The 26400-nt window shown below is 44.0% G+C and overlaps 1 protein-coding gene across 2 annotated transcripts in view; it reads left to right on the plus strand.

Annotated features, from left to right (window-relative positions):
- The first annotated feature begins 436 nt into the window (after positions 1-436).
- Positions 437-26400, plus strand: part of LOC143775764 (hematopoietic lineage cell-specific protein-like) — a 62562-nt gene continuing 36598 nt past the window's right edge. Inside the window, exons 1-6 of one of the 2 annotated variants that reach the window (XM_077264287.1) lie at positions 437-654; positions 911-1121; positions 5835-5918; positions 9413-9486; positions 18818-18947; positions 23243-23353. In XM_077264287.1, coding sequence (XP_077120402.1) covers positions 5835-5918; positions 9413-9486; positions 18818-18947; positions 23243-23353 — 399 coding nt within the window. In that variant the 5' untranslated portion in view covers positions 437-654; positions 911-1121. The remainder of the gene's footprint in view (positions 655-910; positions 1122-5834; positions 5919-9412; positions 9487-18817; positions 18948-23242; positions 23354-26400) is intronic. The other variant, XM_077264286.1, reaches the window with a different exon arrangement.

The raw sequence follows: 26400 nt of genomic DNA on the forward strand, positions 1-26400 counted from the left end.
CTCTTAAGTTTACGGGCCAACATGCTGCTTGGTTTGTTTGCATATTTGTGAAAAGTGGATTTCGTCCAAGCCAGGGCTCTTTCTGATCTGTTTGTTAAAATGGTATTGAGTTGTAATTTAGTTTCGCGAATTTTCTTAATTAGATAAAGTGAGGGGAGGTTTTGGTTTGCCTGTTCTAATTTTGAGAGTTTATTTTCTAATTGTAATTGTAGCTCAGACCTTTGCTTTTTTTTGCTAGAGGCAATTTTAATTAGCGTCCCTGTTATAAATTTTTTATAAATGCAAGTTTTTATATTCCAGAATTAGAATGCTGGACTATATCTCTTACTATCCAAATTCCATGAGTGCACATCGGATGAGGGGGAGGATTCATTATGAAAGCAGTGAGCTGGCAAGAATTAACCTTTGAACATACATGATAATGCTTAAAGAAAACACTTTGACCAGGTGATCTAGCCACTTAGCCACCGTAACAAGGTCTAGCCCCTGGCAGCCAACAAAGGCTATAGCAGTCCTGGACAGCTTGAGCTGTAACAGTTGGGTTCATGTGGCATCACTCCTTATTTTTTTAAGCGAGTAACAGACTTTTTTTTCAACCCTCTTATAGTTGTTCCAATCATTTGAATGTGCACGCTGCAAACAGCCCATTCTAAGGTATGAAATACTGTAGATTTTCATGAATTTCTATGGCAAATCTTCTGAGTGCAAATAAATCGTTACATTTTTTAAATCACCTTTCAGAGAATATAGAATCTGTGGGGGTCCATAATTTTAGATCCCTCCGATCGGCTTAAGGTTTATTTCTATAAATGAATGCCTTTCTATTAGCGACATACTGTATATTTCAGTGGGCTGTCTTGTAAAAGAGTTCTTTTAATTGGATGTTTTGTTAAAAAATATATGGGGGAAGCATTCCGTGATGTTTTAACACTGCAAAAAGAAACCACAGAGGAGGAAGTGAATTTTTACAGCAGCTTCACGTAAGAGAGGAACTGTGACAGCAGGAAATCTATAAAGACGGAACAGTTAACCACCTACATATAAAGAAAGAAACTTTAATACTGCATATTGAAAAGAAGCCCTTAATATAAAGAAACAAGACAAAGAGCAGGCGAGCAAAGGTGAGTAAATATTGGCCTGTATCCATGTTACTATCTACTGCATGTCAATGTCATAGCAAGTGCAGCGTTACACGGCAGAAGTGTATGTTGGGTGGGCCGGGGCACTTGGGCAGATAAAATACCTAATCATGTGTGCTAGAGCATCTTATAAACATTAGGATGCTGCACTCTTAATAAGATAGAACCTGCGCTCCTTGTCATTTGTTGCAATGTAAACACACTCCATTGCTAAATATTAGCCTGTAAGAAAAGAGATAATGGCATCCAGTATGCACAAGTACTGGGAGGATATAGGACTGTATACTAGTCAGTATCATAAAACACTAAAAAGAATAAATCAATGAAGTCTTAAAGGGCATCTGTCAGTAGGAACACCCCCCTAAGCCGCCTATATGGGCAGGTAGGTCACAGAAAGTTTAATTAAATGATACCTTGATATCTATGATCCGATGTCTTATTTCAGAGAAACCCACATTTGTTAATGTGTAAATTAGATGTTAAAATCTATGGGCTGGACACTGATCTTCATGAAAATCTGTCTCCACAGCTTATTTTAACTTAAAGGGGTAGTTACCAGTGTGAGATATGTATCGACTGACAGTCTGTTCTCCTGATCTATATGTCTCACACTGGTAACTCCACCTTTCATTTAAAATAAGCTCTGGAGGCAAATTCTCAGTGAAATCTGTGCTCGGCCCATAGATTTTAACAGTTCATGTACACATTAAGAAGAGAGTAGATTTCTCGGGAATAAGACATCATATCTCAGATATCAAGATATCTTAGTCATCATATTTTATTCACTTTATATGACCTATATGCCCATATAGATCCTACTGACAGATGCTCTTTAAATTCCCACTTGGAAGTGACTTACGAACACCAGTACTGCTACTTTGCTGCATCACAATGTTTTGGGTTTTTCTCTCTTTTTTATTTTCATAAAAGGGTTCGTCTCACGTAATGTTTAATAAATGCAACAGATATTATAGAAGATCTTGCAGTGTAAATGCCACCCACTCTGTTCATTATCCATTTCGGTTCATTGTAACAAGGGATTAAAAGGAACCTGTCAGCAGGATTGTGCAGAGTAACCTACAGACAGTGTCAGGTCGACACCGTTATACTGATTAAAATGATAACTTGGTTGATGAAATCCGTCTTGTGGTTGTTTTTAAATCTTTATTTTCAGTTTTGAGTTAATGATATGCTCGTGCCCCGGGGCGGTCTGTGGGGGGGTCTTCATGTGGTGCTCTGATTAGGAATTCATAATGCAGACTGCTGACAGGTCACTGATCCCTCTCTGACCTGTACATACTGAAGGAAAAAATAAAAGATGCTTCTGCAGACAGGTGCCAGCCGTGACACCTGCGCTGCAGCATAATCGCATGTTTAGTGTCCAGTTAATAAGTATTCTTGATGTTACTGAGCAAGTGTAGTCTGCGCAGGCGCAGTAGCAGCTATCGGTGTATATAGAGATCCGATAGCTACTATAGCACAGGCACCAGCGGTGTCATCTGTTGTGATCCGCTTTTTGGGCTCCCCTGGTGGTGGCTGGTGGTACTGGAGACTTGTGTGTGCTTTTCTGCCTCGGCTCACCTGCTTCCATCAGTTTTGGGAGTTCCCTATTTAGCCTTGCTCTCCAGTCACTTCCTTGCCGGTCAGCATTGTAACCTGAGTCTTTCGGTTGCATGTTCCTGCTACTAGTCTGCAGATCAGCTAAGTGGACTCTTGTCCTTATTGTTTTGTATTTCTTGTCCAGTTTACAGTTTTGTCATTTCCTGTTACTGGAAGCTCTTGTGGACTGAAATTGCCACTCCTGTGTCATGAGTTGACACAGGAGTCTTAAAGTAATTTCAGGATGGGTTTTTGAAAGGGTTTTTCAGCTGACCGTGAAGTCCTCTTTTGTATCCTTCCTCTATCTAGTAAGTGGACCTCGCTTTGCTAAATCTACCTTCATACTGTGTATGTCTTTTCCTCTGAACTCACCGTTAATATATGTGGGGGCTACTATCATCTTTGGGGAATTTCTCTAGAGGTAAGCCAGGTCTGTTCCTTCCTCTTCCAGGCGTAGTTAGTTCTCCGGCTGGCGCGTGGCATTTAGGCAGCCGTAGGAATGCTCCCTGGCTACTGTTAGTTGTGTGGTAGATTTAGGTCACGGTTAGCTTGAGTTTCCATCACCCGAGAGCTAGTCTGTTATTTTTGTGTTTCTGATGTTCCCATGCCATTGGGGAATCATGACAGTCATCTTGCTGAAGAAAAAAAATATTCCTAACCCAAGATTGGGCTGCTCGCGCCTGCGCAGTAGCAGCTCTCAGCAATCTCCGAGAGCTGCTACTGCTCAGGCGGCGCCATCTTGGTGGAGACATTTTTTTTCTTCTCCATCAAGATGGTGCCGCTGGTGCCTGTGCTATAGTAGCTATTGGATCTCTATATACACCGATAGCTGCTACTGCATAGGCACGGCAGGCGCCATTTTCAAATTATTATTTTTTTTCTACACTTGCTTAATAACATCAATAATACTTATTAACTGGACATAAAACATGCAATTTTGCTGCAGCACAGGTGCGTGATTTGTTTTCAGTATGTACAGATATTCATTATGTAAACTAGGGGGCAGGTCACTGAAGAATCTGACATGTCAGCAGTCTGCACTATGAGTACCTAAGCAGAACACCAAATAAAGCTCTGCCCACAGGCCGCCCCGGGGCACGAGCATATCATTAACACAAAACTGAAAATAAAGATTAAACAACAACCACAAGACGGATTTTATTAACCAAGGTATCATTTTATCCAGTATAACGGCGACGATCTGACACTGTCTGTAGGTTACTGTGCACAATCCTGCTGACAGGATCCCATTAAAAAGGTGCTATTTACTAGAGATGAGAGAATTGATTTGCAAGACCTTGGTTCAGCAACCTGTTCAGTATTCTGTGACTGTTGGTTGGAAACCCTGTGAATCACCTTTTACCTGACAACATCCACAGCTCCTCTTTTGATTAGCCAGCCTAGCATCACATATGTGTGACACACTGCAGTGATAAGGTCACGCTAACCCAGCTGATGAAAAAAGGAGCCACAGATGCTGTGAGGTAAGAGGAGATTCGCAGGGCTTCCTTCCAGCACTGCAGACCAGCAAATTGATTCTACCATCTCCATTTACTACCCTAATAATAATATATGGCTATTAGAAGGGTTGTCACTTCTATAGGAAATGACCAGCTGAATTTTGGCAAAGTGCTTTGTTGTGGTCCCATACAGAATGCATGTATCTTATATATCTGGTTGGTAAACATTGTAAACGTGAAAAATTCAGGAACACCAAAAGTACGTTTTTTGGTTGCTGCAATACCATAAAAAATGCTGTAACATGCAATCAAAAAGTAATTTCTGTTCCAAAATGGTATCAATAAAAAGAGTATCTCACCCTACAAAGCACAGCTACATCAACTGAAAAATGAGGTGCAGTTTCTAGTTTACAGGAGATGCATCATCTAGGCATCAGTTTTTTCATGTTTGTGCTATATCATGATAACAATATGATTATAATATGAATGTGTTCTTATGTAGACTATAGCCCATGGTATAATATTACAAAGCTGATTGCTCAGACCAAATAAATGTTGTTAAAAAATATAACAAAGGGCACTTATTGGTGCTAGAATGAATCAGTTCTTATGATGAATGTTATATAAGGATATTTGCTCAGAACTTCCCCTTGCCGCCTGCATTGCTGCATTGCATTGCTGAAGTTGCAACAGTTTTTTGTTTGTAATTGACACAGCATTTATATTGTGCACACAGGGTCAGAGCAAAGTTTGGGCACACTACTCACCAAAATATTGGGAGGGGTGATGCATCCGTCACTTTTACAATGAGACTAAGGGCTATAGTGAACAAATGAACATTGTATAACTGCAGTAAAGCTTAAAGAGGTTGTCGTCCACTACTTATACATTATGACCTATTCCTAGGATAGGTCACCAATGTCTGATCGGCTGGGGTCCGACACCTGATCAACTGCCATCGGTGTCTGCGGCGGCAGCTGCCGGATGGAAGTACTCACTAAGGCTACGTTCACATTAGCGTTAAGCTAATGTGCGTCGGGTTTGCGTCGGCGACGCAGCGACGACGCATGCGTCATGCGCCCCTATACTTAACATGGGGGACGCATGCGTTTTTTTTTGTTGCGTTGTGCGACACATGCGTCTTTTTTGCCGCAAGCGTCGGACCAAGAAAACGCAACAAGTTGCATTTTTCTTGCGTCCAATTTTCGGCAAAAACCGACGCATGCGTCGCAAAACGCAGCGTTTTTGCGTGCGTTTTGACGCGTTTTTGCGTGCGTTGTGCGTTGCGTCGCCGACTCAACGGCGCACAACGCTAGTGTGAACGTAGCCTCATCGAGCTCCTCTGTCTTCTGGTAGTGGCCAGAAAATTCTACAAATCTATTCTTCACTATTATGTATTTGTTACTGATGTCACTGTCTTACAGTAAAACTGTAGCAGCATGTTGACATGTCTTGGATTTGTCTATGGCACATCCTACATGTAGTTTACAAGAGAATCACTGGAATATTTATCTAGAAGAAATATCTGCATACCAATCATCTCTATGCCATGACAAATGCCAATTATATGTTTATCAATGGGAAATATATTTTGCGGAGTTCTCATTCACCTCTGGACTCTGTTTCTATAATATAGATGTGGAAAGCAGCTGTGGGGCACAACGTAGCTGTGACAGATGCTGCGGGAGGTGATGACTGGGAAACTGATCCAGATTTTGTGGTGAGTCTACAAATTTTGTTTATTTATTTTACTCACTTATATAGCGCCATTAATTCCACTGCATTTTACAGAAATCATCACTGTCCCCATTGGGGTTCACAATCTAAATTCCTTATCACTATGTCTTTGGAGTGCGGGAGTGTAAGAGCAAGCAGTGATAACCCTGAAGAGCACTTTTGTGATGTGACATCTGCTGGCCGGGCTAAACCAGGTGGAACCAATTTGTACCAGCAGAATTGCAGAAAGAGCAAGTTCTTCTGCTGGTCCTGGTCAGGTGACTCGCATGACAGAGTTCCTGGATATAAAAACCCTGCATGCCAAACCGCTGGGAGATTTGGCACCAAGTAGGAGAATCGAGCAGACGCGGACCAGGGATGGCGCTGAGGCCAGAATGACAAGCCTCAGCAGAAAGTCTACGCCACTAAGGTGCCAGTCATTGCTTGACAAGGTACAGATGACTTCCAGTGAGACCCAGAGTCCACACTGCACCAGTCAAGCCAGAGAGTTCAGAACTGCGCCAAAGGTCAAGATCCTGAGTCCAGACTGCGCTGGTCAAGACCAGGACCTGCGCTAGTCAAGTTCCAGGGATCAGACGATACTCATCAAGAGTCGAGACCCAGTCCTTCCTAACCAAGGCCCAGGAGATGTCATCCGACCGTCAAGCACTGAAGATCCGCAAGAAGATGTCAACCAGCAAAACACGCCTGCGGTTGCAGAGAGACAGCACAAGTGAGCAGGGCTGTCCCTTCCAGCTATAACATATGGTATCGGGGCTGGTCTGGGCTAGGACATTAGATGGAGAGAGGGACGGTTGGTGCGTGGGAGGTTCAATGCCCTTTATTAGACTTTGTCAGAAAGTCTTGTGGTCTTGCGGGAAAACACACTCCACTAGGGCCAGAATTGCAGGAGGGGCTTACGTGGCAACTCCCAAGAATGGTTGTAACCTTCTTATAAAGAAAACATTACCATTATATGTTGAAAAGCTTTCATTGCTATTACAATTGCATCGTTATATGTTCATAGTTGAGTTGCATTGTTTAATAGAATCAATTGTCTTATTAGTACTGTAAATTACAACACTCCCTTACTAATCTTGCTTTGTGTCCTTTGTGTGTTGCATCCAGTCACTTATGCTACATTTGGTGTAGTCGGCAGGATGCAACATTCAAACACAGAGATGGTGGAACAGTCTATGGTCAAGTCGGTCAGGGGACATACAGAAGGAAACCAGGGGTACCCAGAGGAAACTCACGCAAACACGAGGGAAACATACAAACCTTGCAGATGTTGTCCTTTGTGGAATTTTGGCTTAGGCTACTTCCACATTAGCGTCGTGCACTGCACGTCGCAATGCGATGTTGCGGCGCACCGACGCATACTGTGGAAGCGCCGCACAACGGGGGCAGCGGATGCTGTTTTTCAACGCATCCGCTGCCCCATTGTGAGGTGCGGGGAGGAGGGGGCGGAGTTCCGGCCGCGCATGCGTGGTCGGAAATGCTGGACACGACGCACCAAAAAACATTACATGCAACGTTTTTTGGTGGCGACGGTCCGACGCAACACGACGCAACCGTCGCACGACGGTTGCGACGTGTGGCAATGCGTCGCACTGCGTCGCTGATGCAAGTCAATGGAGAAAAAACGCATCCTGCAAGCACTTTTGCAGGATGCGTTTTTTCTACAAAACGACGCATAGCGACGTGCAGTGCACGACGCTAGTGTGAAAGTAGCCTTAGCACCCCAGTGCTACAAGGCCTCCTTGGTGACTTAGTTTCACTATATTGTGAGGCAACTAATGACTAACGATCTGTAATAATAAAATCAAATATTAGAAGTAAATATTTAATGCAGCAAATGTAAAAGGCTGGCATATTACCGTATATTGAAAGTTATACAATGGCATATGTCATACATAGGCCCCATTTTTAAAAAGTTTACTATTCACCATTACTTACTGTATATAAAGGAACAGCAGGCTACAGTGTCTATGTAGTTAGAAAAAAATATGTTTTGTCATTACTCGTGTCCATGAGGCCTTATGTGTAAATATAGGATATGCCCTAACTGTATCTTTGATGTCATGCGCTGAACTATACACTGGATGTTGTTTCAATACAACATTGAAAAAAAAATGTACATTCAAATATTAAAAAAATGTGCTGATACTTGAAAAATTACACAATATGAAACTAACTCCCTGACATGGCTGACTAATCTGCTGAATCTAATAAATATTAATTAAAGAATACAAGTTCTTAGGGTTCTGTATTTCTGTCAGCAACTAGACATAAGTAAAAACTTAGGCTATAATTAGGTTATACACAGGAACAGTACATGTAATCAGGTATCTTTACAGCTGGCAGAAGTGTGGTTATGTACAGGAACAGTAGGTGTATAGGTAAGCAGGTATTTTGTGACAGAGATGCATTCACTCACAGGAATAGAAGAGTTGCAAGTGTGGGCAGAACAGGAATAGTGGAAAACCAAAAACATAGATACGCCAAAAAAATAGACAAAAACCCTCTAAAATATACATTTTTAATGAATATATTAAAAATAAACCAAATAGAAAAAACAACATAACATCTCCCCAAAACCCTCTAAAAGAAATAGGGGATGTCTTGATTGTTTACACAGCATGGACTTACTGCAGAAATTTTTTTTACAGTAAACCTACACTGACCCTAATGGGTCCCTTAAATCTATCACCCTGCCTAACTGCGGAGGTTGGCACCCAAAAATTTGATATGGCGCCCCCGCTCAACGTCGGCAGTCCATACAAATCCCTGCTTGCCCCTATTAAAGAGCTATATAATGAATTCAACATACATCCAGTGTACAATGTGTCTATGATAACTCTAGGCTATGGGGGAAACTGTATCTCGCAATTTGCTATTAATGGTATTCTATCATATTTCTGAGTACTTATCTATTGAACCAGTTTTGGGGTTCATATATTGATAAACATCAGATTTAGTTCTCAGTAGTGTTCCCTCAAAACTATGCAATTTGAACATTTGTACAGCAGATCTAGGATAGATAAAGCAACATGATTCACTGGTTTGTGCTTTTAGTAAAAGTTAGTAGATTTAAAGCAGACAGGAGTTGCTGGGAAGGTAAATAGACACCTGACTGGATCTGAATCTAATAGAAGTGCGAAAAATCCTGCAAAAACATATGTTAGCAAGTTGTTATTCTTCCAGAACACTTCAGGGAGTGGGCAGCTGCCTGTGCCAGCCTTAATGGGCCTTAGGTGATGAGATATTAATGAAGTTAGCCAGATTAGAGGAGTGGCCCAGTGTGGACTACCACAGAGGGAGCTGGCCATTGGAAAAGCGAGAATAACCCATAACTGGAGAGCAACACATATACTGTATACTGTATTGAAAAATAGGTTTTAAACGCTTTGTCATTAGTGATAGGGAGGGAAACCTCTATTTTCCTGTGGGAAGTTGAAAATATTTCTGATTGTCCATAAAATGCTTCCTCCTCAGAATGATATAACTGAAGAAGAGCAGCGATGGGGGGCAAAAACCATACAAGGATCTGGCCGGCCCCAGCACATCGAGTAAGTCATTATATCTATTCATAGTAGGAAGTTAATCTTATACAGTTGAAACTAGAAATTTAAACTATATAAAAAGACACATATGCAGGTTTTTCTCTAAATCTGACATGAAATCAGAATAAACCTTTCCCGCTTTAGGTAAATTAGGATTACCATAATTATTAATATTTGCCAAATGCCAGAATAATGAGAGAGAGAATGTTTTAAGGCATTTTTATTACTTACTGCAAAGTCAAAAGTTTATGTACACTAAGATTACTATGCCTTTAAACAATTATGGACTGCCCATATGATGATGTCATGTGTTTGGAAGCTTCTGGGTTTTTTGGCAACATCTGAGCTAATTAGAGACATACCTGTGGATGTATTTTAATGCACACCTGAAACACACTGCGTCTTTGTGTAGCATCATGGGAAAGTCTAAAGAAATCAGCCAAGATATCAGGAAGAGAATTGTGGACTTGCACAAGTCTGGCTCATCCTTGGGTACAATTTAAGGAAACCTGAATGTGCCTCTTTCATCTGTATAAACAATTATACGCAAGTACAAACAAGATGGGAATGTCTAGCTATCATACCTGTCATGATTCTCAATGGCGAGAGAACATAGCCCAGCATATATGAGAACTAGCTCTTGGAAGATGGAAACTATACTGACCATGAACTAAACCTGCCGCACAACTAGAAGTGGCCGGGTAGCATGCCTACGTTTTTTAACTCTAGATGCCCAGCGCCAGCCGGAGAACTACCTAATCCTAGCAGAGGAAAAGACAGTCCTGGCTCACCTCTAGAGAAATTTTCCCAAAAGGCAGACAGAGGCCCCCACATATATTGGCGGTGATTTTAGACGAAATGACAAACGTAGCATGAAAATAGGTTTAGCAAAATCGAGGTCCGCTTTCTAGATAGCAGGAAGACAGAAAGGACACTTTCATGGTCAGCAGAAAACCCTATCAAAACACCATCCAGAAATTCCTTTAAGACTCTAGCATTAACTCATAACACCAGAGTGGCAATTTCCGATCACTAGAGCTTTCCAGACACAGTAACGAAACAGCAGCTGTGAACAGGAACAAAATGCAAAAACACACAAGGACAAAAGTCCAACTTAGCTGGGAGTAGTCTAGTAGCAGGAACAAGCACAGAAGGCTTCTGATTACATTGTTGACCGGCAAGAAACTGACAGAGGAGCAAGGTTATATAGCGACTCCCACATCCTGATAGGAGCAGGTGAACAGAGGGGATGATGCACACAAGTTCAATTCCACAAGTGGCCACCGGGGGAGCCCAGAATCCAATTTCACAACAGTACCCCCCCCTCAAGGAGGGGGCACCGAACCCTCACCAGAACCACCAGGGCGATCAGGATGAGCCCTATGAAAGGCACGGACAAGATCGGAGGCATGAACATCAGAGGCAGTGACCCAAGAATTATCCTCCTGACCGTATCCCTTCCATTTGACCAGATACTGGAGTCTCCGTCTGGAAACACGAGAGTCTAAGATCTTTTCCACAACGTACTCCAACTCACCCTCAACCAACACCGGAGCAGGAGGCTCAACGGAAGGCACAACCGGTACCTCATACCTGCGCAACAATGACCGATGAAAAACATTATGAATCGAAAAGGATGCAGGGAGGTCCAAACGGAAGGACACAGGGTTAAGAATCTCCAATATCTTGTACGGGCCGATGAACCGAGGCTTAAACTTAGGAGAAGAAACCCTCATAGGGACAAAACGAGAAGACAACCATACCAAGTCCCCAACACAAAGCCGAGGACCAACACGACGACGGCGGTTGGCAAAAAGCTGAGTCTTCTCCTGGGACAACTTCAAATTGTCCACCACCTGCCCCCAAATCTGATGCAACCTCTCCACCACAGCATCCACTCCAGGACAATCCGAAGATTCCACTTGACCGGAGGAAAATCGAGGATGAAACCCCAAATTACAGAAAAACGGGGACACCAAGGTGGCAGAGCTGGCCCGATTATTGAGGGCGAACTCCGCCAAAGGCAAAAAAGCAACCCAATCATCCTGATCCGCAGACACAAAACACCTCAAATATGTCTCCAAGGTCTGATTAGTCCGCTCGGTCTGGCCATTAGTCTGAGGATGGAAAGCAGACGAAAAAGATAAATCTATGCCCATCCTAGCACAGAATGCCCGCCAAAATCTAGACACGAATTGGGTCCCTCTGTCAGAAACGATATTCTCAGGAATACCATGCAAACGAACAACATTTTGAAAAAACAGAGGAACCAACTCGGAAGAAGAAGGCAACTTAGGCAAGGGAACCAGATGGACCATCTTAGAGAAACGGTCACACACCACCCAGATGACAGACATCTTCTGAGAAACAGGCAGATCCGAAATAAAATCCATCGAGATGTGCGTCCAAGGCCTCTTCGGGATAGGCAAGGGCAACAACAATCCACTAGCCCGAGAACAACAAGGCTTGGCCCGAGCACAAACGTCACAAGACTGCACAAAGCCTCGCACATCTCGTGACAGGGAAGGCCACCAGAAGGACCTTGCCACCAAATCCCTGGTACCAAAGATTCCAGGATGACCTGCCAACGCAGAAGAATGAACCTCAGAGATGACTCTACTGGTCCAATCATCAGGAACAAACAGTCTACCAGGTGGGCAACGATCAGGTCTATCCGCCTGAAACTCCTGCAAGGCCCGCCGCAGGTCTGGAGAAACGGCAGACAATATCACTCCATCTTTAAGGATACCTGTGGGATCAGAATTACCAGGGGAGTCAGGCTCAAAACTCCTAGAAAGGGCATCCGCCTTAACATTCTTAGAACCCGGTAGGTACGACACCACAAAATTAAACCGAGAGAAAAACAACGACCAGCGCGCCTGTCTAGGATTCAGGCGCCTGGCAGACTCAAGGTAAATTAAATTTTTGTGGTCAGTCAATACCACCACCTGATGTCTGGCCCCCTCAAGCCAGTGACGCCACTCCTCAAAAGCCCACTTCATGGCCAAAAGCTCCCGATTCCCAATATCATAATTCCGCTCGGCGGGCGAAAATTTACGGGAAAAAAAAGCACAAGGTCTCATCACGGAGCAGTCGGAACTTCTCTGCGACAACACCGCCCCAGCTCCGATTTCAGAAGCGTCGACCTCAACCTGAAAAGGAAGAGCAACATCAGGCTGACGCAACACTGGGGCGGAAGAAAAGCGGCGCTTGAGCTCCCGAAAGGCCTCCACAGCATCAGGGGACCAATCAGCAACATCAGCACCCTTCTTAGTCAAATCAGTCAATGGTTTTACAACATCAGAAAAACCAGCAATAAATCGACGATAAAAGTTAGCAAAGCCCAAAAATTTCTGAAGACTCTTAAGAGAAGAGGGTTGCGTCCAATCACCAATAGCCTGAACCTTGACAGGATCCATCTCGATGGAAGAGGGGGAAAAAATGTATCCCAAGAAAGAAATCTTTTGAACCCCAAAAACACACTTAGAACCCTTCACACACAAGGAATTAGACCGCAAAACCTGAAAAACCCTCCTGACCTGCTGGACATGAGAGTCCCAGTCATCCGAAAAAATCAGAATATCATCCAGATACACAATCATAAATTTATCCAAATAATCGCGGAAAATGTCATGCATAAAGGACTGGAAGACTGAAGGGGCATTTGAAAGACCAAAAGGCATCACCAAATACTCAAAATGGCCCTCGGGCGTATTAAATGCGGTTTTCCACTCATCCCCCTGCTTGATTCGCACCAAATTATACGCCCCACGGAGATCAATCTTAGAGAACCACTTGGCCCCCTTTATACGAGCAAACAAATCAGTAAGCAGTGGTAACGGATATTGATATTTAACCGTGATTTTATTCAAAAGTCGATAATCAATACACGGCCTCAAAGAGCCGTCTTTCTTAGACACAAAGAAAAAACCGGCTCCTAAGGGAGATGACGAAGGACGAATATGTCCCTTTTCCAAGGACTCCTTTATATATTCTCGCATAGCAGCGTGTTCAGGCACAGACAGATTAAATAAACGACCCTTAGGGTATTTACTACCCGGAATCAAGTCTATGGCACAATCGCACTCCCGGTGCGGAGGTAGTGAACCAACCTTGGGTTCTTCAAAAACGTCATGAAAGTCAGACAAGAATTCAGGAATCTCAGAGGGAATAGATGATGAAATGGAAACCAAAGGTACGTCCCCATGAGTTCCTTTACATCCCCAGCTTAACACAGACATAGCTCTCCAGTCGAGGACTGGGTTATGAGATTGCAGCCATGGCAATCCCAGCACCAAAACATCATGTAGATTATACAGCACCAGAAAGCGAATAACCTCCTGGTGATCCGGATTAACACGCATAGTCACTTGTGTCCAGTATTGTGGTTTATTACTAGCCAATGGGGTGGAGTCAATCCCTTTCAGAGGTATCGGAGCCTCCAGTGGCTCCAAATCATACCCACAGCGTTTGGCAAAGGACCAATCCATAAGACTCAAAGCAGCGCCAGAGTCGACATAGGCGTCCGCGGTAATAGATGACAAAGAACAAATCAGGGTCACAGATAGAATAAACTTAGACTGTAAAGTGCTAATTGAAACAGACTTGTCAGGCTTCTTAGTATGCTTAAAGCATGCTGATATAACATGAGTTGAATCACCACAATAGAAGCACAACCCATTTTTTCGTCTAAAATTCTGCCACTCGCTTCTGGACAGAATTCTATCACATTGCATATTTTCTGGCGTTTTCTCAGTAGACACCGCCAAATGGTGCACAGGTTTGCGCTCCCGCAGACGCCTATCGATCTGAATAGCCATCGTCATGGACTCATTCAGACTCGCAGGCACAGGGAACCCCACCATAACATCCTTAATGGCATCAGAGAGACCTTCTCTGAAAATCGCCGCCAGGGCGCACTCATTCCACTGAGTAAGCACAGACCATTTGCGGAATTTTTGGCAGTATATTTCAGCTTCATCTTGCCCCTGAGACAAGGACATCAAGGCCTTTTCCGCCTGAAGCTCTAAATGAGGTTCCTCATAAAGCAACCCCAAGGCCAGAAAAAACGCATCCACATTGAGCAACGCAGGATCCCCTGGTGCCAATGCAAAAGCCCAGTCTTGAGGGTCGCCCCGGAGCAAGGAAATTACAATCCTGACCTGCTGTGCAGGGTCTCCGGCAGAGCGAGACTTCAGGGACAAAAACAATTTGCAATTATTTTTAAAATTTTGAAAGTGAGATCTATTCCCCGAGAAGAATTCAGGCAAAGGAATTCTAGGCTCAGACATAGGTGCATGAACAACAAAATCTTGCAAATTTTGTACCTTTGTGGCGAGATTATTCAAACCTGTAGCTACACTCTGAAGATCCATTTGAAACAGGTGAACACAGAGCCATTCAAGGATTAGAAGGAGAGAAAGAGAGGAAGGCTGCAGTATAGGCAGACTAGTAAGTGATTCAATTAAGAGCACACTCAGAACTAGAGGGGAAAAAAAAAAAAAAAAAAATTGTAGCAGACTTCTTTTTTCTCTCCTTTCTCAGCCAGAAATTTAACCCTTTTTTTGGCCGGTCAAACTGTCATGATTCTCAATGGCGAGAGAACATAGCCCAGCATATATGAGAACTAGCTCTTGGAAGATGGAAACTATACTGACCATGAACTAAACCTGCCGCACAACTAGAAGTGGCCGGGTAGCATGCCTACGTTTTTTAACTCTAGATGCCCAGCGCCAGCCGGAGAACTACCTAATCCTAGCAGAGGAAAAGACAGTCCTGGCTCACCTCTAGAGAAATTTTCCCAAAAGGCAGACAGAGGCCCCCACATATATTGGCGGTGATTTTAGACGAAATGACAAACGTAGCATGAAAATAGGTTTAGCAAAATCGAGGTCCGCTTTCTAGATAGCAGGAAGACAGAAAGGACACTTTCATGGTCAGCAGAAAACCCTATCAAAACACCATCCAGAAATTCCTTTAAGACTCTAGCATTAACTCATAACACCAGAGTGGCAATTTCCGATCACTAGAGCTTTCCAGACACAGTAACGAAACAGCAGCTGTGAACAGGAACAAAATGCAAAAACACACAAGGACAAAAGTCCAACTTAGCTGGGAGTAGTCTAGTAGCAGGAACAAGCACAGAAGGCTTCTGATTACATTGTTGACCGGCAAGAAACTGACAGAGGAGCAAGGTTATATAGCGACTCCCACATCCTGATAGGAGCAGGTGAACAGAGGGGATGATGCACACAAGTTCAATTCCACAAGTGGCCACCGGGGGAGCCCAGAATCCAATTTCACAACACATACCGCTCAGGAAGGAGACGGGTTCTGTGTCCCAGAAATGAACCTGCTTTGGTCCAACATGTACATATCAACCCAAGGACAAAAGCAAAAGACCTTGTGAAGATTATGGCAGAAGATGGTAAGATTGTATCAGTATCCACAGTGAAACAAGTACTGTATCAACATGGAAAGACCACTCTGCCAGGAAGAAGCCATTACTTTGAAGCCTAAGAACACCATCCCAACTGTGAAACATGGGGGTGGCAGCATCATGTTGTGGGGTTGTTTTGCTGCAGGAGGGACTCGTGCATTTCACAAAATAGATGGCATCTTGAGAAAAGAAGAGTATGTGGCAATACTGAAGCAACATCTCAAGATATCAGCCTGGAAGTTAAAGCTTGGGTGGAAATGGGTCTTCCAAATGGACAATAACCCGAAGCATACTGACAAAATGGTAACAAAGTGGCTTAAGGATAACAAAGTCAATGTCTTGGAGTGGCCATCATCACAAAGCCCTGATCTCGATCCTATTGAAAATTTATGGGCAAAGCTGAAAAGGGAGGAGCGAGCAAGGGGACCTACAAACCTGGATAAGTTACACCAACTATGTCAGGAGGAATAGACCCAAATTCTGACCAACTATTGTGAGAAGCTTGTTTGACCCAAGTCATTCAGTTTGACCCAAGTCATTCAGTTTGAGAGCAATTGTACCAAATACTAATGAAATGTATGTAAACTTGTGACTTTGCAGTAAGTAATAAAAATGCCTTAAAACATTCTCTCTCTCTCTCATTACTCTGGCATTTGGCAAATATTAATAATTATTGTAATCCTAATTGGCCTAAAAAGGAAAAGATTTATTCTGATTTCATGTCGGATATTGAGAAAAACATGCATACAGTGGGAGAAATAAGTATTTAATCCCTTGCTGATTTTGTAAGTTTGCCCACTGACAAAGACATGAACAGTCTATAATTTTAAGGGTAGGTTAATTTTAATATTAAGAGATAGAATATCAAAAATAAAATCCAGAAAATCACATTGTATAAATTATATACATTTATTTTAAGTTTACAATGAGAAATAAGTATTTGATTCCTCTGGCAAACAAGACTTAATACTTGGTGGCAAAACCCTTGTTGTCAAGCACAGCAGTCAGACCTTTTTTATAGTTGATGATGAGGTTTGCACACTTGTCAGGAGGAATTTTGGTCCACTTCTCTTTGCAGATCATCTCTAAACAATTAAGATTTTGAGGCTGTCGCTTTGCAAGTCGGAGCTACAACTCACTCCATAAGCTTTCTACGGGATAAAGGTCTGCAGACTGGCTAGACCACTCCATGACCTTAATGTGCTTCTTTTTGAGCCACTCCTTTGTTGCTTTGGCTGTATTTTTGGGGTCATTGTCTTGCTGGAAGACCCAGCCATGACCTATTTTTAATGTCCTGGTGGAGGGAAGAAGGTTGTCACTCAGATTTTACGGTAAATAATATAGGATACTTAATTAACACTATTTTGATCATAAGGCGTAAAAGCCATACCACCACAACAAAGCTGAACAGTCAGGCCCCTGCCCCTGCCCTTATTCACACTGAGGTCGGTTGACAAAAGATAAGCTTTTAATACTTGAGACAGGATAGGACCTGTTTTTTGCTCAGCAGTTACTAATCATTTACAGAACCATTTACAGTTTCCTATGTTACAGAATTGCAATGTATCTTTAAAAATCGGATGCCACTCTGATGGCCGTATAGCTTCCGATTTATTTTTTTCTTGCACGCATCTGATTTCAGAGTTAAATCGCAGCATGACGCGAAAACATGCCAAATACTTCTGAGAAAAAAATGCAGATCTGCACTGCCTCATTGAATAACATTAGTCCGAGTGCAATCTGTTTTTTTCATCGAATTCAACTCATCCGAGTTGTACGTTCATGTGAGCGAGCCCTAAGGCCTGTTTCATACATCCTGATATTTCATGTACCGGAAAAAACAGTACCGGAGATATCAGTGTCTGTGTGTACATGTGTATCATACTTGTGGCATACATGTGGCAACTGTGTGCAGCCCTTGTGGCGCATCAGTACCACACGTACCGGCACCTGGGAAGCAGCGATACTGTTGAGACTGTTCCCCATGAGAAAAAGTCACTGAATTCACCACAGTTCAGCTCAGTGAGTTCACCGGAGATCACCGTGAGAATGAACCCATGTGTTTTTATTTATTTATCTATAGCGCAGACAATGGCTGGTGAATACTCCCATTAGCCGCCGCCTGCTCTAATCTATTAGCGGCAGCAGGTGTAGGCTGATGGGAGTAATAATCCCATCAGCCGCCTCCTGTTCTCACTGTTATCACTTGAATATAACTGTCATCACTCTCCCCTGCTGGCGTTGATCGCTGGCAGAGCAGGGGAGAATGATGAAAGCTGTGTTCAGCACCTGGCACCGGGGAACAGCGCTTACTGTAACACTGCTTACCAGGCGCCGATGCATGTCACACTGATGGATGTCATCTGTGTGTCATCAGTGTGCACGTGTGCAGGACATTTTGCAGCCATTGCTGCTGTTAAATAACGGACATGTCAGCATATTTTGCCCACGGACCATGTGTCCATGGAAACACACTGACATGTGCACAGACCCATTCACTTGAATGGGTCTACGTGTGTAAGTATCTCCAGTACGTGAGAAAACTGTCACCACATGTACTGGACACACTGACCTGTGAGGGGGGCCTGTACATGGTTACTCCATAAATGTTACAGCACAATCAAGTTTTGAGCTGGCAGTGTAGTAAAATGGCACTAGCAACATCCTTTCATTTTATGTTTTATCACCTGTGGAGCATTGTGAATAAGAAAGCTTTAATCCAACAAAAAAAATCTACCACCCAAAACTGCCTTTTCAATCAGAACTGCATGCACAGATTTATTTATAATGTGTCATACACAATAGCCTGATGTGTTTGTAAAGGGCTCACACCAGCTCATACACCATCAGGTTCTGAATCGTAGAAAATAACCTTCACTCTTGTTTTTCCAAAAACAGCATAAAGGAACTAAGAAGCAATGTGTCTAAAGAACATGAGCAATTGAAAAAGAAAGAATTTCAGCAAGGTCCCAAAGCCTCTTATGGATATGGCGGACAATTTGGAACAGAGAAAGATAGGATGGACAAGGTACTGTCATTTACATAACATACTCCACTCTTTGTGCAATTCAGAATTACTATGTCCATTATCATTGTGCATACATATATCCTATGAAAAATCTCTACTGAATAGTTTACCTCATTGATCAAATCTCATAGTAAAGCCCACCAAACACAACAGATGATTTGGCCGGTAGCAGTCTCAGACGGCTCTCTTAGGCCTCTTTCACACGTCCTGATATTTCCGGTACCGGAAAAACTGGTACCGGAGATATCCGTGTCCGTATGTCCGTGTGCTCAAGTGGCACATCAGTGTGGCACACGTGCGGCATCCGTGTGCCGCCCGTTTGCCGCCTGAGGACCACACGGACCGTGCAGGAGAGACAGCGCTACACTAAGCGCTGTCCCCCCGCATGTGGTGCTGAAGGCAGAATTCATCTCTTCTCCCCCAGCGTTCGTTGGAGAGAAGAGATGAAAGATCTTTTTTTTTTTTTTTTGGGGGGGGGTGAAAAATAAATTTTGCATGTGCCCCCCGCCTCCCCCCTCAGTGCGCCGCCTGGCCCCTTGCCGCAGAAATACTCACCTAGCTCCCGCGATGTCTCCTCTGTCCTCTCCGCACTGGCAGCTTCTCCTGTGTGAGCGGTCACGTGGGCCCACTCATTACAGTCAGGGAATATTCACTATGCACATGCAAAATTTATTTTTCACAAAAAAAAAAAAAAAACTTGATCTTTCATCTCTTCTCTCCTGCGGGGAGCAGAGATGAATTCCGCCTTCAGCACCACAGCGGGGGGGACAGCGCTTACTGTAGCGCTGTCTCTCCTGCGGGCGGTACGTGCACACGGAGGAGAGTGCACACTCTTCTCCGTGTGCACGTGTGCTGTCCGTATTGTGGTCCGTGCTGCCGGACATACGGCGTTTGCTGCATAGAAGATATGAATAATAGTGTTTAAATGAAAGATCTATGTGTCCGCCGCCCCCCCACCCCCTGTGCGCCCCCCCGCTGTTCAGAAAATACTCACCCGCATCCCTCGTCGGCTGTCGCTCCTTCCTGGTCTGACCGCGGCTTCCACTGTATGCGGTCACGTGGGGCCGCTCATTTACAGTCATGAATAGGCGGCTCCACCTCCCATAGGGGCGGCGGACAGGTAGATCTTTCATTTAAACACTATTATTCATATCTTTTATGCAGCAAACGCTGCTGCACAGAAGATATGAATCGCTGCTTCAGCACCATGTGGGGGGGACAGCGCTTACTGTAGCGCTGTCTCCTGCACGCCACAGGGACCGCACACGGAGAACGTCCGTGACTTTAATGGGTCCGTGTAATACGTGCGCTCCCACGAACACTGACATGTCTCCGTGTTTGGCACACGGAGACACGGTCCGCAAAAAATCAATGACATCTGCACAGATGCATTGATTTTAATGGGTCTACGTGTGTCAGTGGCTCCGGTACGTGAGGAAACTGTCACCTCACGTACTGGAGACACTGACGTGTGAAACCGGCCTTATACACAGGAGCGCTCTCGGCTGACTGCTCCTGTGTTCTCTATGAGAGAGTCATTATTGCCAGACATGTCTGGTAGTGGCTTATTTCTGAGAGACAATACGATCGGCAGTTCTAAATAGAACATGATGGATCAATATTTTTCCAGTCAATAAATTGTCCATTGTGTATGGGGGGCTTAAGAAGTCACCTTTGCCTAGATTGTCACATTTAATTTCCATTTCACCTGTCTAACATTGCTTGCTTCCTCTCAACTGGATGCTCTTTTCCCCACTGTGTTCTGTGTCTTTTTTATTGTATTTTTGGTGAAGATTTTCCATTTTTACAAAGTAATAAACATTGGTGTACGTACAATGATCTTGACACATCTGCATCAGGAAACAAGAAAGTGGATATCCACTAGAATGAAAACAAAGCAAAAGTTATGGTAGCGACACATTTTAAGATCATTAAACAAGTGAAGCTCTGTACATCTAAGGTCTCAAGCAGACAACTGTAGTTTCGGCCCAATTGCAATCCATCAAAATATCAGATCGCACTCGGACCAATGTTATTCAGTGAAGCAATGTACATGTTCAATTACGTCCTCGGACCACAAAATCGTGGCATGCACAATTTGCCTCCCATAATCTGCTCACACTCAGTCTTTGATGTCTACGGGTCTGTGGAAAACATCGTACCGCATTCAGATGATATCGAATTTTCATGGACTGACATAATGGAGAATGTGGAAAAACTTTCATTTTTTCTGTCCACCTCAGAGAAAATCGGATCACCCTCTGATCACCCTCTGATCACCCTCTGATCACCTTCTGATCACCCTCTGATCACCCTCTGATCACCCTCTGATCACCTTCTGATCACACTCTGATCACACTCTGATCAGGATAATCAGATCAATTTTCTCGGATGGAGAACATAATGTCTGCACCTGCCCTAAAGCAGAGATGTAGTCAGGGTTCAGCACAGGGGAAAAGGGGATAAGCGAAACATCTGAGTGGGCCCCTAACCAGATAATTATGTTTAGAGCTATTTTGGTGCACATTAATCATGGGTATAGGGAAACCTCTGCATATGACCATGCTGTTCGTGAACATAAATCTCTATACAAAGACCAACAATCATATTACCACCATGTGGTAAACATATAGTGGTTGATATACCATAAGTCCTGCAGAATATATTAAGAGCTTACAGTGCAGTTATAGGGACATACAGGTCTTTCTGATGGAGTTGTTCACTTTTACCATCTTTTCCATCTTGCCCGGATGGACATGGCAAGTTCTCCCAGACATGAATCATCTGCAGAGATTACAACAAAGATGCATATAACTTCTCACATTTCCTGCACCTTCCCATGTATTCCCAACCTGCACAAACGCCTCATCTTGCTACCCTGATACTGAGCCGCTGCTGCCATATTTGTCTCTATTAGTGGACCTTCTGTGTCCCACAAAATCAGTGCTCCTCTTAGTGCCCCTGTGCACTTACTTTGTAAGGGGCACAGGACTTTGCTCTGACCTACCAAGGCAGAGCAAAGTCCTGTAATGCGTTAGCACCTATTACCTGAAAATGAAGTCAGCGCCTGCGCATGGATATTACAGGACATCGCTCTACCCTTGGTAGGGCAGATCAAAGTGCGCCTCCACAGGCCTGCTCTTGAACTGCGCAGGTACAAGAGTTCTAGGGATCTGTGGACGACGTAGGACATCATCATGCACATTAATCAAGGCAGGAGGACAGACACACTCATCAGAGCAAACCGTGAGAGAGACTTATAAAATATATTTTTTGGAAAATGCAGAGGGAGTTACTGGCTTATATGCAGGTCTATGGACTGCGGTAATAGAGCAGATAAAAGCGGTAGCTTTTGTTTATATTGTGAAAAACTGGTGACAGATTCCTTTTAATGTCTGGAAACCATTAACATGCAGTATAACTGCTGTATACACATAAAATATTGGCATATGAATATCGAATACCTGGTTCTGGCATTCATATGCATATCATCCTACCCACATGATGTATATAAATGGGGGCTTCTATCACAGACACTTATGGAGTAACAAGTAGACTTTCTGACCGATTGACCCTAATTATCTAAAAAGGCACCAGTGACACAATCAGGATTTGTCATGCTAGTTGTTACAGAGAACCTGTCACTGTGAAAAAACGCTATTAACCTGCAGATATAGGGTTATTCTGCAGGTTAATATCATTACTAACCTGCACGGTGCCTGCACATAGCCAAATGCTGTAGGGTTTCAGTCACGAGTGCGGTGCCATCAAGGGTTCAATACAGAGAGCGGCCGCTATAACTGCGCCCCCAGTCCTTACTGACACTGGCTCTGCATTGGGAACGACTGTCAGTCAGGGCCAGGGGCGCAGGTGCAGCCAATCAGAGCAGTGACTGAAACCGAATACTACCAGGGAGAAAAAAGTTAATTTTCTCCCTGCAGTGTTCGCCTACCTGCTGGTACTGAGCAGGTTAGTAACGCATTTATCCTGCATATTAACCCTATATCTGCAGGTTAATAATGTTTTTTCTGGTGACAGAATGAATAAGTAATATTAAAAGCGCAGAGTGCTACCTTTAAAGGGGTTTCTATACATTTTCGGTGAAAGGGCGTAAATAATAATAAAAATCTTCTTATACATTGTATAAGGTGTGGTCTAAAGCTCTAGTTTCCAGGACCATGGCTGCATCAGTTTGTCCAATCTGTTCATTAGGGATGGTGAGATTTTCTCCATCTTTTGCAATGGTGATCGGGCCCAATTGCTTCACACTTACCTCTTAATCTTCAATATTTCAGAGTGCACTGGGGCATGAGTACAAAGCAGACGTAGGACAGCATTCCTCGCAGACCGATGCGGCTAAGGGTTTTGGAGGGAAATATGGAGTACAGAAGGAGAGATGTGATAAGGTAAGTAAATATATACTGAAAATAATCCGGGTTTACAGGCTGGTCATTTTTAATAATTTAACTCCAAAACTCCTATAGCTACGAGATGGAGTTTAACATTTGCTAGTCATAATGGCTTTTATACAGATTTTATGATTTCCACAATATAAACGGAAAGAAATTCATTTTGGCTTTATGCAGGTATCTATACACTGGGGTTAGACTTAGTAGCAGCAAGATCAGTCCAACAATGAGCAAAAAAGGTGCTTGTAAAAAATGGAGCATGATAATAAATGTTTTGATCTCACCTAAATTTCCAGGAATAGATCTAGAAGGTTAATAGAAGTCTATATATTGCCAAAAACTTCTTGTTGTGCCCCATGCGTTTTCTTCCAGCCTTACAAGGGCAGTACTCAAGTGTAAAACTGCCACTAATGTTATTCAGGACCCCATATAGTGGAAATCACAGATCTTTTCCTGGAAATTAGGCGAGAACAAATCAAATAGAGTCTGATGGGCCCCTGTGCAAAATTTGGACCTGGGTCTCCACCTACATGTTGGTGAAATGTATTGACCCTTATAGCATTCTAGATCCTATAAAGCATACCTCCCAACCGTCCCGATTTCAGCGTGACAGTCCCGCTTTGGCACCGGGGTCCCGCTGTCCCGCTTCGGGCATTTAAAATCCCGAATTTGCGGCCGCCGGTGAAGCCCCGCCCACTTCCGGGACGTAGAGAGAGCCCGATTAGGTTTGTGGCTGTTTTTTTTTTCTTATACATGCTGGGTCTCCTCCCGACCGATCCCTCCCCCGCCCCCGCCCCCGCCCCCGCCCCCTGTGTGTGCGGCGCTGCCACGCTGAGGAAGAGAGCCAGCAGCGATCAAGATGAGAGGTCAGCGACTCACTACCTGAGGTGTGTGCACAGAGCTCTGGCGTCTCCTGCTCTTAGCTGCTATCCCGGCAGAGAAGGAGAGACGGGGGAGGTGCCGGGACAGTGCAGAGCTGTGAGCAGCCGGAGAAACTGAAGAGCTGCACATGGACAGATCAGCCGCCCCTGCACCACAGAGGAGATTGTGTGTGTGTGTGATGTGTGTGTGTGTGTGAGATGTGTGATGCTGCATTTGTGTGTGTGTCATGTGTGTATGAGGTATCTGGTGTGTGTGATGGCTGGGTGTGTGTGATGGCTGGGTGTGTGTGTGTGATGGCTGGGTGTGTGTGTGTGATGGCTGGGTGTGTGATGGCTGGGTGTGTGTGTGTGATGGCTGGGTGTGTGTGTGTGATGGCTGGGTGTGTGTGTGTGATGGCTGGGTGTGTGTGTGTGTGATGGCTGGGTGTGTGTGATGGCTGGGTGTGTGTGATGGCTGCATGTGTGTGATGGCTGCGTGTGTGTGTGTGTGATGGCTGCGTGTGTGTGTGTGATGGCTGCGTGTGTGTGTGTGTGTGATGGCTGCATGTGTGTGTGATGGCTGCGTGTGTGTGTGTGATGGCTGCGTGTGTGTGTGTGATGGCTGCGTGTGTATGATGACTGCGTGTGTGTGTGATGACTGCGTGTGTGTGATGACTGCGTGTGTGTGTGATGGCTGTGTGTGTGTGTGTGTGATGGCTGCGTGTGTGTGTGTGATGACTGCGTGTGTGTGTGATGGCTGTGTGTGTGTGTGATGGCTGCATGTGTGATGCATTTGTGTCAAAGCTGCATGTGTTTGTGAGCTGCGTTTGTGATGCTGCGTGTGTATGTGTGATACTGTGTGTGTGATGCTGCATGTGTGTGAGCTGCGTGCCTGTATGTCATTATACAGTATGGAGAACTGTGGCCATAATACAGTATGGAGCATCATGTGGGGTCATTATACAGTATGGAGCATCATGTGCAGTCATTATACAGTATGGAGCATCATGTGCGGTCATTATACAATATGGAGCATCATGTGCAGCCAGTATACAGTATGGAGCATCATGTGTGGTCATTATACAATATGGAGCATCATGTGCAGTCATTATACAGTATGGAGCATCATGTGCGGTCATTATACAATATGGAGCATCATGTGCGGTCATTATACAGTATGGAGCATCATGTGCGGTCATTATACAGTATGGAGCATCATGTGCGGTCATTATACAGTATGGAGCATCATGTGCGGTCATTATACAATATGGAGCATCATGTGTGGCCATTATACAGTATGGAGCATCATGTGTGTTCATTATACAGTATGGAGCATCATGTGCAGCCAGTATACAGTATGGAGCATCATGTGCGGTCATTATACAATATGGAGCATCATGTGCGGTCATTATACAGTATGGAGCATCATGTGCAGCCAGTATACAGTATGGAGCATCATGTGCGGTCATTATACAATATGGAGCATCATGTGCGGTCATTATACAGTATGGAGCATCATGTGCGTTCATTATACAGTATGGAGCATCATGTGCGGCCATTATACAGTATGCATGCGGTCATTATACAGTATGGAGCATCATGTGCGGTCATTATACAGTATGGAGCATCATGTGCGGCCATTATACAGTATGGAGCATCATGTGCGGTCATTATACAGTATGGAGCATCATGTGCGGTCATTATACAGTATGGAGCATCATGTGCGGCCATTATACAGTATGCATGCGGTCATTATACAGTATGGAGCGTCATGTGTGTTCATTATACAGTATGGAGCCTCATGTGTGGCCATTATACAGTATGGAGCACTGTGTGGCCATATTTTTTTGTTTATAACTATTGTATATGAAACAGTGTGATCAGCAGTGCTAAATGGGTGTGCTTGGGACGTGGATATGGGTGTGACTAATTATGAATGGGTGTGGTCAGAGGCGTGGCCTAAAATTTGCGCGCCGCAAACTTTGTCCCTCTTTCCCATCTTCAAAAGTTGGGAGGTATGTATAAAGACATACATGTTCACCTCCCATGTAATAATGTCCCCCGTCTTGGCTCCTTGGTTTAATAATCTCCCCCCTCCTGGGCCCCATGCTACTTTTCCCCCATCCTGGGCCCCTTCCTGGTGTAATGTTTCTCATCCTGGTATAATGTCCCCATCCTGGAATA

Source organism: Ranitomeya variabilis, chromosome 5 (assembly GCF_051348905.1).
Source record: "Ranitomeya variabilis isolate aRanVar5 chromosome 5, aRanVar5.hap1, whole genome shotgun sequence".
In the NCBI taxonomy this organism is placed as follows: domain Eukaryota; kingdom Metazoa; phylum Chordata; class Amphibia; order Anura; family Dendrobatidae; genus Ranitomeya; species Ranitomeya variabilis.